Here is a 14,181-nt window from a genome sequence, read left to right as displayed (position 1 = left end):
TGCAAGGAGAGAGAAAACATTGAGGGAGTCATACCATATAGCTGAACTTACCTTGCATGAGAGGGCTAAGCAGTCTCTTTGCCAGCCTGGCTAGGTGTTTCCTGCCAAGGCAAGTTCATTTCTAAATACTGAAGGAAACAAAACAATGGTGAAAGGCTGCCTGCAATTCACTATTGTACAATATAAATTACATTAAAAAAGCATTAATAGCGTAACTGCAGTTTCATTTAGACAAATGAGACTTTTTAAGGTATTAAAATCATCAGTAAGAAATAATTACAAAAGGATAAATGTGAGCTATCCACAAATAAGTTTCACCTGCTTCTCTGGAGTACATGTTCATATGATGAAGACAGGCATTGAGAGCAAGAGTTCTGCCGTTATACAACATCTCTAGCTACCACAGGCAAGTAAGTTCCTGCTACCATTTAAATAGCTTCATGCGTAAGGCCTTTGAAAAAAAAAATCTCCTTGAAGTTCAATGCTATACTGCAAGGAACTGCTTTCTGTAACACTTTCTGCTACAGCTGTCATTGTATTAACAAATAAGTCATACTTTTCAAAACAGCTTAGTGCGGCTTTGTCCAATCGGAACACAGTGAGCAGTTTCTGCTGTGACAGAGGCAGGCTCCTCAGTTTCCAAATCTTTAGGTTCAAATATGACTCTCTGTAACCCCCCTCCAGCCAGGGAGGCTTTTAGTTTTTATCTCAGTATCCACAAGAGAAGCTCAGTGTGCTACTTACCAAAACCACATCTGCTTTTAACAAGCTGTCCCACTTGTCCTCAGCGCAGCACCGACAGCTTCACAACTGGGACTCTGCAAAGGGAACAAATAAGTGAAAGTTAGTACTGGTGGATGTGTCAAAGTTATGCATTATCCCAAGGTTAGATGAAATCCGTAGCACTGGCCTTGCAGAAGTCTGCCTGCTTGCTCACCCACAGGATTTGACTTTGACAAAGGTGATGATACAGCACTTCAGAAATTAGATTGAATGGTAGGCTGCAACAATTTATATACAGCACCTAATCCCAGCATACAGGGGGCCACTGCTTGGGCAAGTGCCTCCCATCCTATTTGCAGGATGCCAACTTCCATCCTCCACAAGTCCACTTAAGGACAATTTCGGTGTGGATATAGAAAGGGTCATATGCAGTATGTGGAGTGCCCCATCTTTTGCCAAAGCTTAAAAGTTCCTGTTTTCCCTTCTCCCTCTCAGAGCTTCTGCTGAGACCTGGACCTTTATCATCCAAGCGAATAGGAAGAGTTTTCAGATAATCATAGTGCTGTCATTATCACGGAAACAATAAACATTACTCTTTGTAACAAAAACATTCAAACTTGAGGCAAGTGATGCAGCTGAGGTATCAGCAGAGGTAAACCAAACAGCATTCAGGCATCCAGACCTCTGAACTGCATCTAATTGCATTAAATACTTACATCCTCCATGCAATAATGGAAACAGAAACCCGGAACATCCTACATCTGCCTTTCCTCTCCCTAACAAGGTGGGATGCTGTTCAGGAGGATACATGATATTATGCCTCTGGGTGCTCTGCAGTTTCAGCAGAGCACTAGCACATAGATGGTAGAGGAATGAATCATTCCCTTAGTGCACAGCATTGCCTCTGTCGCTCAGGCCTCGGAGGCTCCTGTGCAGAACAGCCCAGGCAGGGGCTCTCAGAGCAGTCCAGCCCACCGCTTTTAATGTCTGCCTCTCCTGCACATCCCGTTTTCTGCAAATCCTACAGAGGCAGCACACTGGAGTAGCATTTATTATAAAGACTCCTTCTCATCACAGGGAAAGGAAGTTTTAAAAAGCTGCAGTTATTTTAAGACAAGCACGATTCCCAAGATCCAGCTACCTCAGGCAATCACTGATTTACCTAAATACCCTGAAACAACTTGGGCAACAAAGAGCAGAAATGGAGCCCTCATTCCTTGCAGAGCCATCCTCTCCCTCGTGTTGCTTGCTGCCAGCAAGAGATAAGAGTTATGGATTGGAAAGGGCTGGATGCAGGAACCGCAAACAACTGCTGTGCAGGATTAGCGTGTCAGTGTGAGTCTTCTGGCTATCTGACCCAGGGCACATGCTGGAATGTCAAGGGTCCCTCCACCCCCCATGGCCAGAATTGATAAAACTTTTGCAGGCTTCTAAGCCAGGTTATTGTAACTGAATGGGGAAACAGCACCACTTTTCAGAACCAGGCATGACCTCTTTGAAAGCTTACTTTAAAGGGGTTTTCGGTGAGATGACAGTTGTTCATCAGATTGTTCAGGTTGGAAAAGACCTTTAAGATCATCAAGTCCAACCATTAACCCAGCACGGCCAAGTCCCCCACTAAACCCTGTCTAAGTGCCACATCTACATGTCTTTTAAGTACTCCCAGGGACGGGGACGCCACTACTACCCTGGGCTGACCGTTCCAATGCTTGACATCCCTTTTGGTGAAGAAATTGTTCCTAATATCCAGTCTAAACATCCCCTGGTGCAACTTGAGGCTGTTTCCTTTTGTCCTGTCACTTTTTACTTGGACGAGGAGACAGACATCCACCTTCCTATGAGTTTCTTTCTCAGTCAGAACACCGAGTCACTTAATGGAGGCAATTTCCACGTCAAATTTCAACCCTCAACCACTTCAGCAGTGCAGTTAAGGAACATGAAAATCTTAAAGAAAATTAGAGGGAAAAACAGGAGAGAGGAAAACGTTTCTTTGCCTCAATTCATGATTTACGCGCACAGCGGGAGTGGGGGAATCAGGTTTTTTTTGCTGCCAATCAGTATACCTGCATCCAGCTTTTATGCTGACATGCTCTGGATATCTAAAGCCGGTACTGACTTAGAAATAAACAAGCAAAGAAAACATTGACCTACAACAAAAACCAACCAAGCCCCATATGCACACACAACAGACATGTGACTGCAGAAGTCAGGAACAAACCCAAGTGCTTTCCTTACTGCTCTAGCAATCTTACCCATGCTTTTGGAAGCAGCAAGCAAGGCTGAAGCACAGCTGGGAGCCTTCAGGCAGAAATACCAACAGTTCAGACAACAGCAGTGCCAGTCAGTAAAGTCCTCAGCAGCCACAAGGGCAGTTTTCACCCAGGAAAAACCAGTCTTGTTAAAAGCAGAGAGCATTGGGTGCTTGGTACCTGTCTGACTCCATGAAAGTAAAGCTGTACCCAGCCAGCCTTTCCTGAAATCCTTGCTCCCTCCAGTACAGGGCTTTATTTACCAGAACCACGTGCAGCAGAGAGCAGCCTGAAGGCAAGAGGATGCCGAAAACTTCTTACCAGTTCTGTGCTCATAACCTAGCTGCTTGCCCAAGCACCAGCACATGCTACTGTTTCCACCAAATTTGGACAGAAATACATATCGCATATTAATTCTACTTGATTTTTCAGTGCCTGGTGGTTTTTCCTCCCCAATGTCTCAGAATACAAGTGAGCAGACATTTATCAGTGCAGACTCTCTGCCAGACCACAGACAAGGGAGAAAATCAGCTTAATCTACCCTTGTACAAACAAGAGTGGGATGCCTTCTGTTGATTAAAGACTGTTTTCTATATGAGTAGGAGTGGACCAATGGGTTTTCTTAGCAAGAGAGGCCTCTGAGCAAGACTGTAGAGGAAAGGGCATGAGGAAGATGCAGAGCGTCCCAGAAAGTCCACCTGCAGGAAGTTGAGCTAAGATTTAAGGAACCCAACTACAGAAATTATAGAGGAATGCCTTGGCTCAGAGGAAGGAAAAGCTAATGTCATGGAGGAGACCTGAAACTCTCTAAGAACCCAAGTACAAAATAATGCTTGAAATTGGTGAGTGCACAAAACCAAAACATAAGAAGTGGATATCAAGTTTTTAACATAGATGGTACAGCTGCTTCCTTGCCCTGAGGAAGATACGGGTTCAACACGTCGTTCAGCAAAGCCTACAGATGTTGCAGTTATCAGCCCACCCCCCCACAGGGATTAGCTGCAAATCTACAGCCTGAAGACCCCCCAAAACATCTTCCCCACAGCAGGGTAAAACACAACGTGTATCACCAAAGGGTATCAGAGACACTGGCCAAGTTAGGCTGCTCTAAAGCATGGCACTGGCTCCAAACAAAGCAACCTGTGGTTTATTACAATGTGATACTCTTTTGGACAGACCAGAGCAGAAACTGGTGTTTTCCTAGATATACCACAAAACTTCCATCCCAACAAGCCAATCGTGGCATCACAGCCTACCTATTAATGACCCACCTTCAGGAGCACATTAAACCACCAAGCTACCTACGCTCCTGCTAAAGCTTAGGATCTAGGCTTGCTTGTAAAGGTGCATTACTGTCCTTCGCAGGTCCAGCTGGAGACAGACTGCTGCAGACAGCAGGCAGGGATGCACAGATCCTCACAAGCAAGAAAGTCCCTCCTGCCATTATCCCTGGCTGCTGCCCAGCCTGGGGATCCTGCCAGCAGGAACTGATGAGCAGCAGCAGGTAGAACACTGGATCGGTATCTCAGTCTGACAGAGTCGTGTTTTATTGTAGTATCTTGTAGTCACAAGATTCAGCTACGAGCATACGGAGCTGCAGACCGCAAGGTATGAATGAGGTGCGTTGTTTTGCTTTGTGACGCCCTTACAAAGGCAAGGTCCCACTAGATTAGCAAAAGTGAAAGTCAGAGGAAGGAGATGGCCAGGATCTGCCCAGCAGGATAGAGCAGTACAAGCAAAGCAGCGCACAACCCTGTTCTGCTCTTTAATCTCCCTATGCAGAAACCAAATGTAAAACTGGGACTCAGGAATGGAACAGAAGACCTGTTTGTCCACATCTCACATAGGAACACACAGGGAAACGCAGCCCCATGTTTTAAAATCACAACTATGTTACTAATGAATGGCAGAAATCAGCCGAGGACAAAGTGAGGAATTAACAGCCAGATGCTCCAGCTGTACAAAAGCTGCCCAGAATTGCAATAAATAACTATGTCAGCCTTAAATATCACTGTCTCACAGCTCTCCCCAGGTATTTTCCTTGAATTTTATCACTCCCAATGTGCCAGCTTCTACTTCTAAAGGAGCCGCTGCCTCTGGGCCCAAGCAGCAGGGCGGCCAGCAGCCAGGTGAGGCAGGGGTACCTGCAGAGCCCAGCAGCACTGCTGGCTCTCCCTCAGGACCCTGCCCATGGAACCACCTTGTCCCCTGAGACGTGAGCATTGTGAGGCTCCGCACAGCTCCTGTGCTACTTGTACAAACCAAAGGGATTTTAGAGAAACAATTATCAGCAGAACATAATGTTATGAAGAAAACTAATTTGTATGCACTCGAAGGTCAAAAATGCCACTTTGTTAAGACTGCAGTACAAATCCCTGTATTTTTCCTTTTTAATTACTGTATTTAGAACATGATTTGAAGTGCTACTTCCTGAACCATGAGAAAGAATAAGATGTTTCTAAATCTTATACAATTTTTGCCACGGCTGACCTTACACTACCAAATCTATATTTTATGATGTACTAGATGAAGGTAACCTGCCCCGTCCAGGTCTGGGCCAAAGCTTGGAAAAGGCACTCGTGGCACAGCAGGAGCAGACAAGAAACCCTCACACCACCCCAGCCACTCAGAGAGGCGCAGCCAGGCCATTTACCTTCCCGCTCAGCAATGCCTGCATGGCCGTACGCAGCATCACCTCTTCTCAGGCAACCCCAAAGTGCTGCACCTCTGCCCTGCCCAGTTTGGAGGACTTTGCTCTAGCAACCTCCCTGTGACAATGGGAGGAGTAAAGCGTTACCACCGCCTGTCCTGCAAACCCCACCTCGTAACCTAGCTCTTCCTCCTTCCCTCCACATGCCGAAGGCCAGTCCTGCCCACGGCCACAGCTCGCCCCATGGGTCACCACACACTGTGATGGCTGTGAAGGGACACAGCCCATCCCTCCCATAAACCAGGCTACCCCAGCCCTGGCAGGACCTGAGCAAGGCGAGACGATGAGATGCGAGACAAGCCTGTCCGACATACCAGCACAGTGGGGATGGCTGAAGCGCCAAGAGCATGTTGCAAACGTGGTCCCACCAGCACGCCTCTGTCCATCGAGCAGCAGCTTCTGGGGCCAGCCAGGCAGGAGGGGACTGCTCCGTCCTCGCCGGTGCCAGCAGGATCAGGCCCTCGTCCCACCAACGCTGCGTCCTCCCGATTCCTGTTCGCAAACGACAGAGATGCAAAGCCTCCATGAAGTCATTCCCACGCCACTTTCGGAACACTACCGCTGAGCGCACCCGGCTCCGGCCTCCGCCCCACACCCCCGGCGCTCCGCCACCGAGCCCCCGCCGCCCCGCTCCGGTCCAGCTCGGCCCCGCATCGCTCGCACAGGTAGCGCCGGGGAGGGTCCCTGCCCGCCCGCAGCGCCACTCACACCGCTCCGCTCCGCCGGGCGCCCTCCGCCCTCCCCGCGGCACCGACGGCGCTGGTGCTGCCGGCGGGGCGGGGCGGGGCGGAGCGGGGAAGGGAGGTGCCACCGCCCCGCCGTGCCCTTCAGCAGCGCCGCGGCCCCGACCCGCCCGCCGGGCAGCACCGCCCCGCCGCGCCCCCCCCCCTTGCGGAACACACCGGTCCCCATCGGGGGCAGACCCAGGGCCGGGATGGGGCCTGAGAGGTACAACGGGGGGAAAGGGGGAAAGAAACACACACGCGCCCAGGAAGAACGCCGCTCGTCAGCTTCTCGTGCTCTGAACCCGGGGGAGCGCCGGTAAAGGACGGAGTTACCGTGTCACATAGCTCATCACATGCTCAACTCGGGCCCTGGGTGAACGCGAACGCGCCACGGAGCGGTGCGTGTTGCAGCCCCGGTGAATGCTGAAGTGAAGCAAACCGTGGGGAAGGCACAGGGTGAGGCCCGGGTGATGCTCCTGTTCTCCCCTGTCAGGCAGCATCAAGCCATGTACAACTGCAGACAAATATCATTATACCTATTATACCTATACACCTATTATACCTATACCATTATACCTATACCTAAAGCTATCTGGAAAATACCCCCATCCCAAAAGGCAGCTCCTGAATGAAGGGGCTGAGCAGCGCCTCTGTGCAGGCAGCACTTGCTGTGAGTGCGGATGTTGACCTGTGGCTAAGCTTTCCTATGCACTTAGGCAGCAGTTTCATTGCCAAGTAGGTTTTTAATGTATTCCAGTTAGGTGCTGCCCAGCCAAGGAATTTACCACAGCGTTAATCAAAGCCAAAGAAAACACCACACTGGTAATGTTAGTCAAGAAAAACGCTATTGTACATGTAGCGCTGGGTCACAGGGAGGCCGGGAGAGCCATGGGCTGGAGAGGCACAAACACCCCCCGTGTCCCTCTGGGTTTTAGGAGCAAGTTTGAGAAGCTTGACCCAAAGCCCGGGCAAAGCTGGTGGCACTTTGCTCTTTGATTTCAAGGGCTGGGGACCCGCTGATGTGGGTAGATACTGGTCAGATATTTCTACCACCTCTGGGTGGCTGGAGGAGCAGATCAAATAAAATCATAGCACCAAGGATTAAAAGACCGAGTACTGGAAAGGCATCGTTGCCTTGCATTAACACAGGGGTATTATTATGACAGGGATTTTTAAGCTATACACAACTTTTAAATAAGAATTTGATAACTGAGTTATAAATATTGTAGCAGTCTATGGTTACTGTGCTTTTTTTTTTTTTTTTTTTTTTTTGCTTCTATTCTATTTATCCTGGTTTTTAACACAAGGCTCCACTTTTAACTTCAGCCTTAAGTGTCCTCCCATTGTTCCCACTGAGTCCCCAGCAGTTCCCACTGAGCAACTTAGAGACACGGAGCAGACATTTCACAAGCTGCCTGCCCCTGCATGGCACAGGCTGCAAGTACATCACTAGCACCCAATTTGATCACTCTGTCACATCCCAACAGATAATAACCCTATGGCACTGTGCACTGCTCGCCTCCAGTGTCACAACAGACTGTTTAGTCTGAGCAGCAGCACTTCAGTATAAAGCAGGGGGGAGGAACTGGGAGGTAAGGAGAGGGAGATATGTGTGATGGGAATTTCGAGCCAGTATTTATTTCTGGGTGCCAAAACATATTTAATATTTTATTAGGTGTGGAGTATGCAAGACAGCTTATTATGTCTGGCTCAAGCAAAGCAGTCAGTCTTTTTGCATACAGCGCATCCATCTGAAATGACTGCCACCAGGCACGGACCACGTGCTTGATGAAATATTTAGCTCGTAAAGCATTTCAGTGTGAAAGGCTGGGGCCAGACACAGGTGCTGTGATGCTAAAAACCACAGTGCCCAAATTGGAGGTATCCTAGCCCCAGCACGGAGGCTTCAGAGGTGCACAGTCACTCAGAGAGCCAGGACACAGAGCCTGAGCTATGCATGTGCTGGTCTGGGGGGACACAGGCACCAAAGCCTTTCTGGGACTCAGTTTCCCACCTTGTGCTACCCTCCCTCCCTCCATAAGAAATCATTCTGAACAAATGTTTGATGTTTTTGTTGCCATAAGATAGGATATTTATGTTCTTAGCTATTTTTTGTAGTTATTTACTTATTAGAGCTTGCTAGATCTTTCTATAATACAGTCCAAACTCTCTAAATGCTTGGCACGCCCTGCTCTATGTGCTCATGTTCATCCCAGTGGGGCACAACTGCTTGGATGTCCCCAGAGCAATACGAGCACTTTCTGATAATAAGGTGCACGCAGTGGGATGAGAATGGTGCAGACTGAACCCTGGAAGCTACTGAATACTGCTAGTACCAGCATTGCTGGAATGGTAATTGGCTGCCAAACTAGATGACAGCGATGCTGAGGTTTCAGAGGAGCTTTGGTAAGAAATTGCTAACCTACTAAAAAGTAGTAGGTTTTTTTTTTTAACTTTTTAATTTTAGTATATTTATAATTTTAGAAAATGTACTGTTTAATTTACTTTTAATTTTATTTTGGTGTAAAATTTGTCACCTACCAACCTCTGTACCAGGCGCCAAACTTTCAAAGGGTTTGTCCAAAGGTAACAATAAATGAAATCTGGTTTCTTCCTTCCTCTGACGCAATTTCACAGTGTTTGTCCTCATCGTTCCACCTGCTGCCCTTCATGGCTTCTCCTCATCTGCAAACCCTTCCCCCTTCAAGCCTTCAACTCCTCCTCTATGCCCCATAAACCCACAATATCCTACACCCATTTCTGTACTGTTAATCTCTTCTTCTGCTTGGCAATTTCTCAGCTCCCTCCTGTTTCACCTGTGCCAATTTACAACAACCCCAGATCTCTTCCACATCTTCTGACCAATGCTATGTGCTTGGCCAGGTGGGCAAGAAGCAGCATGTGTTTTGACTAGGTGCTGCCCACATGGCCAGTCCGTAAGTCCTGCATACAGACAAATGCTGCATCAGATTCTCCCTGCTATTCTTTCAGAAAGCAGAGAAAAAAGAACTCTTTTTCCCAAGCAATGCTTCAGAACCCATTGACACGGGATGTGGTATTCAAAACTCCATGGAGAAGAACTGCATCTGTCCAAATCCAACAGCCAGCTGAGTCCCTAGTCATTAGTTGAGGCTGAACCACTTCATTCTTGCTCTGTTTCTCAATTCATTTTAACACCCATGCATACACCTGTATTAAGGAGGGCTTTATGGAGACACATGTTTCTAACACAGTTGAAGAGTTAAAGAATGGAAGCTATTACAAGTATTCTCTGCCCCAGTAGCTTCCCCCCAGCAGGCCCACGGTCATGTGGTTACTTTACAAAATCTATTGCTACATGCAGAAATCCACTAACTGTATGGGTTGGAAAATGTTACGCAGTCTGAAAAGAATCAATATAGAGTGTGAAGAGCTAAATGCCTCCTCATGATCTTGACTAAAATCTCCCAATAATCCAAAAGCTGTGGAAGTTTTGCCCAACATGCTCTGACCGCCATGCAATAAGGTGCTTTGGTAGAAGAAATTCTTTCCTGTTAGGGTGGTGAGGCACTGGAATGGGTTGCCCAGGGAGGTTGTGAGTGCTCCATCCCTGGCGGTGTTCAAGGCCAGGTTGGATGAAGCCTTGGGTGGGATGGTTTAGTGTGAGATGTCTCTGCCCATGGCAGGGGGGTTGGAACTAGGTGATCTTGACGTCCTTTCCAACCCTAACTATTCTATGATTCTATGATTCTAGGTTCAAAATCAAAACCACGATGCAAAGGAGGTCATCTTCACTGCGACAAACAGCTTTATGGACTAAGTAACTGCCTTTTAAATAAGTGCTCTGTTTTAAAAATCTTCGTGATGGGAAAGATATTCTTTTCCTTAGCTATGGATTTTCCTCTTTTCTCCCTAATTCTTGCTTCATTGCGTACTGCTCTTGTATTCTGCACACAACCGAGATTTACCAAAGCCTTTCCTCAGAGCTCATAATGTAACATACTTCCTTAATGTTTGCAACCAGGTTGATTACCAGTAAGGACAAGTATGATTAGAGTATGTCCAAGCAAGCATACACCATAGAAATCACTCTGTGCTGCCCTAGTTTTCAACTCTGTTACTACCAAAAGTGCATGACAGTGGTGATTGCACATTTGCTCCAAACCTTAGGGCACAACATTGATTTCTAGATCACAATTATTTTTGGAACATCCCATCCTCCTGCTCTCATAAAAGGGCTTGATAGTTTTAACTTTAAGTTTAGTATATGAATGTGGACCCTATTTCCACTTTCTTGTATGAAGATATCCTGAGTATTTAAAATATAGTGTTTAACCCATTGGTATTAACTTGGTCTTGTTTTGTTACTTGGATGTGCTTATATTGCTATAGCTCGAAGGAGAAAACCAACGTGAACCATCAGCGTATTCACTGAACTTCATACATATTAATGAATCCCCACACTACGTAAGAATTGGTAGGCGACTGTTATCATCTGTCTTCATCATGAAATGCAACTGACATATCTGGGGACAGACCTCCTTTTTCCCCAAAATGGGTGAAATACCCCATTTAGCACAGAACTTGAAGCACGTGCTCAGTTTTACTCATGTACTTACACTTCAGCGTTGCGCTGCAGTATTTCAGTGGGCAGGGGCTGAGTTGTAGTAATTCATTTCAGGCAGTCACCAACGCCTGTGAAGATATTTGGAACTAGTTTAGCCACCATATTTACAAACTCTTCTGTCAAGAAACAACATTAGAACTTGTCTAGATGCTTACAAATGTGCTAAAAAGATAATTATGACAATATGTTATACTATAAAAAGGTGCTCTGCTCAAATATAATGAGATGTAAGGTGTGGGTCTTATTCTTTTCTCCCATAGAACAAACATACTTACCAGTAATAAGAAAGAAGAAAGCAGAAAAGGGGTTAGAAAACAAATTGCATGTCTCAGAGATACAGCACAAATGTTTGGCTGCCTGAATGTAATAGTTGTTAGGTGCTTTTGTTGCAACATGTGTTGACCATTAATCCAAAAATTAGTAGAAAGCTTGTAGTGGAAGTCTGTTTGGACAATTTTAGGAATCTTTAAAACAAAAGTTGATTCACAAAATGGGTCTTGATTGTCTGATAAAGCCCATAATATCTTCAAGAACTTACATCATACTGCATCACATTGAAATACTGTTAAAAGAAGGCCATTAAGAAAATAGATTGGGGCTTGTAGAACAGCGAAGACAAAGTTTACAAGAAAGCACAGAGGCAGAGCAAGCCCCTGAAAGCTTTTGTCCTTTGTTTTCTGCAAGGTAGGGCCTGAAATGTTTTCGCTATTTCTGCTTTTTAGTCAGAAACCTGACACCTGTTTGTAATAAATCTCCTCTTGTCCATTCTCCGTCATTCCTGTACCTCTCCCATTTATCAGGAAACACTAATAAGACAATGTAAATATTAAGCACTGAAAACCATAGCTATCTAGCACAGGTTATAGCTTTCGTGGCACTGTTACAGTGCAAAAAGACACTTCCATCATAGCCTACAAATAGTGAAATAAAAACACGACTAAGGATATAGAGGAAATAAACTTTAGGACTGAAGGAGGACACTGTATAGAACATTATATCTGTAAGAGAAAGAATGGGGTTACTCAGCATTTGGATACACCAGATACAAGTGTGCCCTTCCTTTCAAAAAATTGAGAAGCTTTTGTGATGTAAAGCCTTCTTTTATAAGCACCACATACTCTACATGTGTAACTGGAAGAAAAAATAGTTTTGGGCTAAACAAACTACGGACAATTTAAGGAATTTGTAAGCATGTGGTGACTGATATAAAGTAGTTTCACCATACTAGATTCTCTTGGGTTTCACTAAAGCTTGAAGATTATAATGTTACCAAATCCTGATGCTTTCCTAATGCTCTTGGGGCTTCTCAGATTGTGTGTCCTACAGTGGGGAGCACTGCTGACTCCCTGGGACTCTCTAAATTGCCCCCACTCGCCAAGGGCACTGTGGTTGATGTTTTCGAGTAAACACAAAGCAAAGACACCTGTGGAATTCAGGAGACGAGAAATCTAACAAATAAAAATAAAATGGAGTGTTAATTCTCGTTAAAGAGAACAGTTTTCCAGAGTAGTGGAATTTTGTCCAGTGGAGGATGTTGAGCATTTCAACTAACCAAGATTCACTGGCAGCAAGTCCTAATAGAGGAGTCCTGCTAATAGAGGAATAAACCGTGTTCCCCAGACACTGACCTCAAGTCTATGGCTCATATTGGTGCCACGGCAGTGGCTAGCAGTCTTTTAAGAAACCTTGCTAAATGATAGCTCCTTCTATGGTGTATACAGGAACCAAGCACTAAATCAGCAAAGCAGCACTGTGCATCTATCATAGAATCATAGAATAGTTGGGGTTGGAAAGGACCTCAAGATCATCTAGTTCCAACCCCCCTGCCATGGGCAGGGACACCTCACACTAAACCATCCCACCCAAGGCTTCATCCAACCTGGCCTTGAACACCGCCAGGGATGGAGCACTCACAACCTCCCTGGGCAACCCATTCCAGTGCCTCACCACCCTAACAGGAAAACAAGAACACCGGCAATGAAAACTTCCCAGGAGCTTTGGGGAAAGAGGCAGCTACACCTTTTGCTTCAGTCTACATATGAAACTGGAGGTCGTATTTTGCAGAAGGTTAGCAGTGAGTCTGTACAGAAGTTGCCTATGAGAAGCAATAGGGATATGTGGCTTCAGCCACTCCATTGCCCAGCAACAGCTTGGGTGCAGTCTGCATCCAGACTGTGCAGCCAGACACTTACCTCTTTGTGAACAGAGACCATGCTTATACCATGAGCAGTACTGGAAAACATAAACCAGGCAAATACCAAATATTACTTACGTTTGTGCTAATAAGGCAGAGATGAATACAGAGATGAAACACTACCCAGAGAAATACTCTTATTTCATATGCAAGTCTTCTTTATATTTTTTTATCAATAGCTGACAGCACTAAAACATGAAGCATGGGAGGACATGCAAAGCACAGCCCTGAAAACCCCAGGCAGCAGCACAGCCAGGGGATTAACCAAACATGGAGCATTAGAATATTGCAAAGAGGATCAAAAGAGATTTGTGACTCAAAAGCCACCCACCAGAATTACAGTCAGCTGAGAAGCCGGACAGGCAAAAAGTGGGTAAATCTTTTAAGTTTAGATCTCTCCTAGAATTATCTCAGACTCTGGGATGTTCACTGCAGTACATCACATCAGGCTTCCCTGCGACATGAGGCTGCAAACAACGCCATCTTCTTTCCACACTGAAAATTATAGCTTTGTGATTGTCAAATATTGTCTAGTGAAACAGCAAAAATCGCACTGAATATGGTCCCTGGCACACCAAAACCTAAGAGCCCTGAGGATAGAAACAAAGCAGCAGCTGTACCAAAACTGCCGTATAAAGGGAAATAATACAGAGAAATAAGAGCAACATAAGGACCCAATCATCCTGCAACAGTCCCTTTTCCAAAATAAGTCACTCTCAGGGTTCCCAATCCAAAAAGACACTAAAATAAAATATTAGAGAAGAAATTGCTTCTAAGGAGAAATTAAAACGCTCATTGCTGCAGACAAAGCCATGGATCAGCAGAGCAGTGGCCTGCTGAGAGCTTGCTCTTCCTAATCTTGTGTACTGAAGTGGAGAAGTCTCGTGTTTCACAGGAATGTTGTACCAACATCTGTACCCTCGTATTTTCACACCAAGATCAACATCATTACAAGCAACAACTGAAGAAGGTTA

The 14,181-nt window shown here is 45.8% G+C and overlaps 1 protein-coding gene across 5 annotated transcripts in view; it reads right to left on the bottom strand.

Moving 5' to 3' along the window:
• C3H2orf88 (chromosome 3 C2orf88 homolog) overlaps positions 1-14,181 on the bottom strand; it is a 37,491-nt gene that overhangs the window by 3,950 nt on the left and 19,360 nt on the right. For 2 of the 5 annotated variants that reach the window (XM_065669923.1, XM_065669920.1), the window contains exons 2-5: positions 11,006-11,081; positions 5,997-6,174; positions 745-818; positions 52-128 (exon numbers count right to left, since the gene is read on the bottom strand). Coding sequence is in view for 2 of the 5 variants with exons in the window: in XM_065669924.1 (XP_065525996.1) it covers positions 762-818; positions 5,997-6,174 (235 nt within the window). In the remaining 3 variants the exon portion in view is untranslated. Of the gene's footprint in view, positions 1-51; positions 129-744; positions 819-5,996; positions 6,175-6,392; positions 6,406-11,005; positions 11,082-14,181 lie in introns of those variants that run through there. The other 3 variants (XM_065669924.1, XM_065669925.1, XM_065669921.1) reach the window with 2 other exon arrangements.

The sequence above is a fragment of the Lathamus discolor genome, chromosome 3, assembly GCF_037157495.1.
Source record: "Lathamus discolor isolate bLatDis1 chromosome 3, bLatDis1.hap1, whole genome shotgun sequence".
In the NCBI taxonomy this organism is placed as follows: Eukaryota; Metazoa; Chordata; class Aves; order Psittaciformes; family Psittacidae; genus Lathamus; species Lathamus discolor.
The sequence above is the reverse complement of the archived record's forward strand: the minus strand, read 5'-3'. Positions and strand labels throughout refer to the sequence as shown.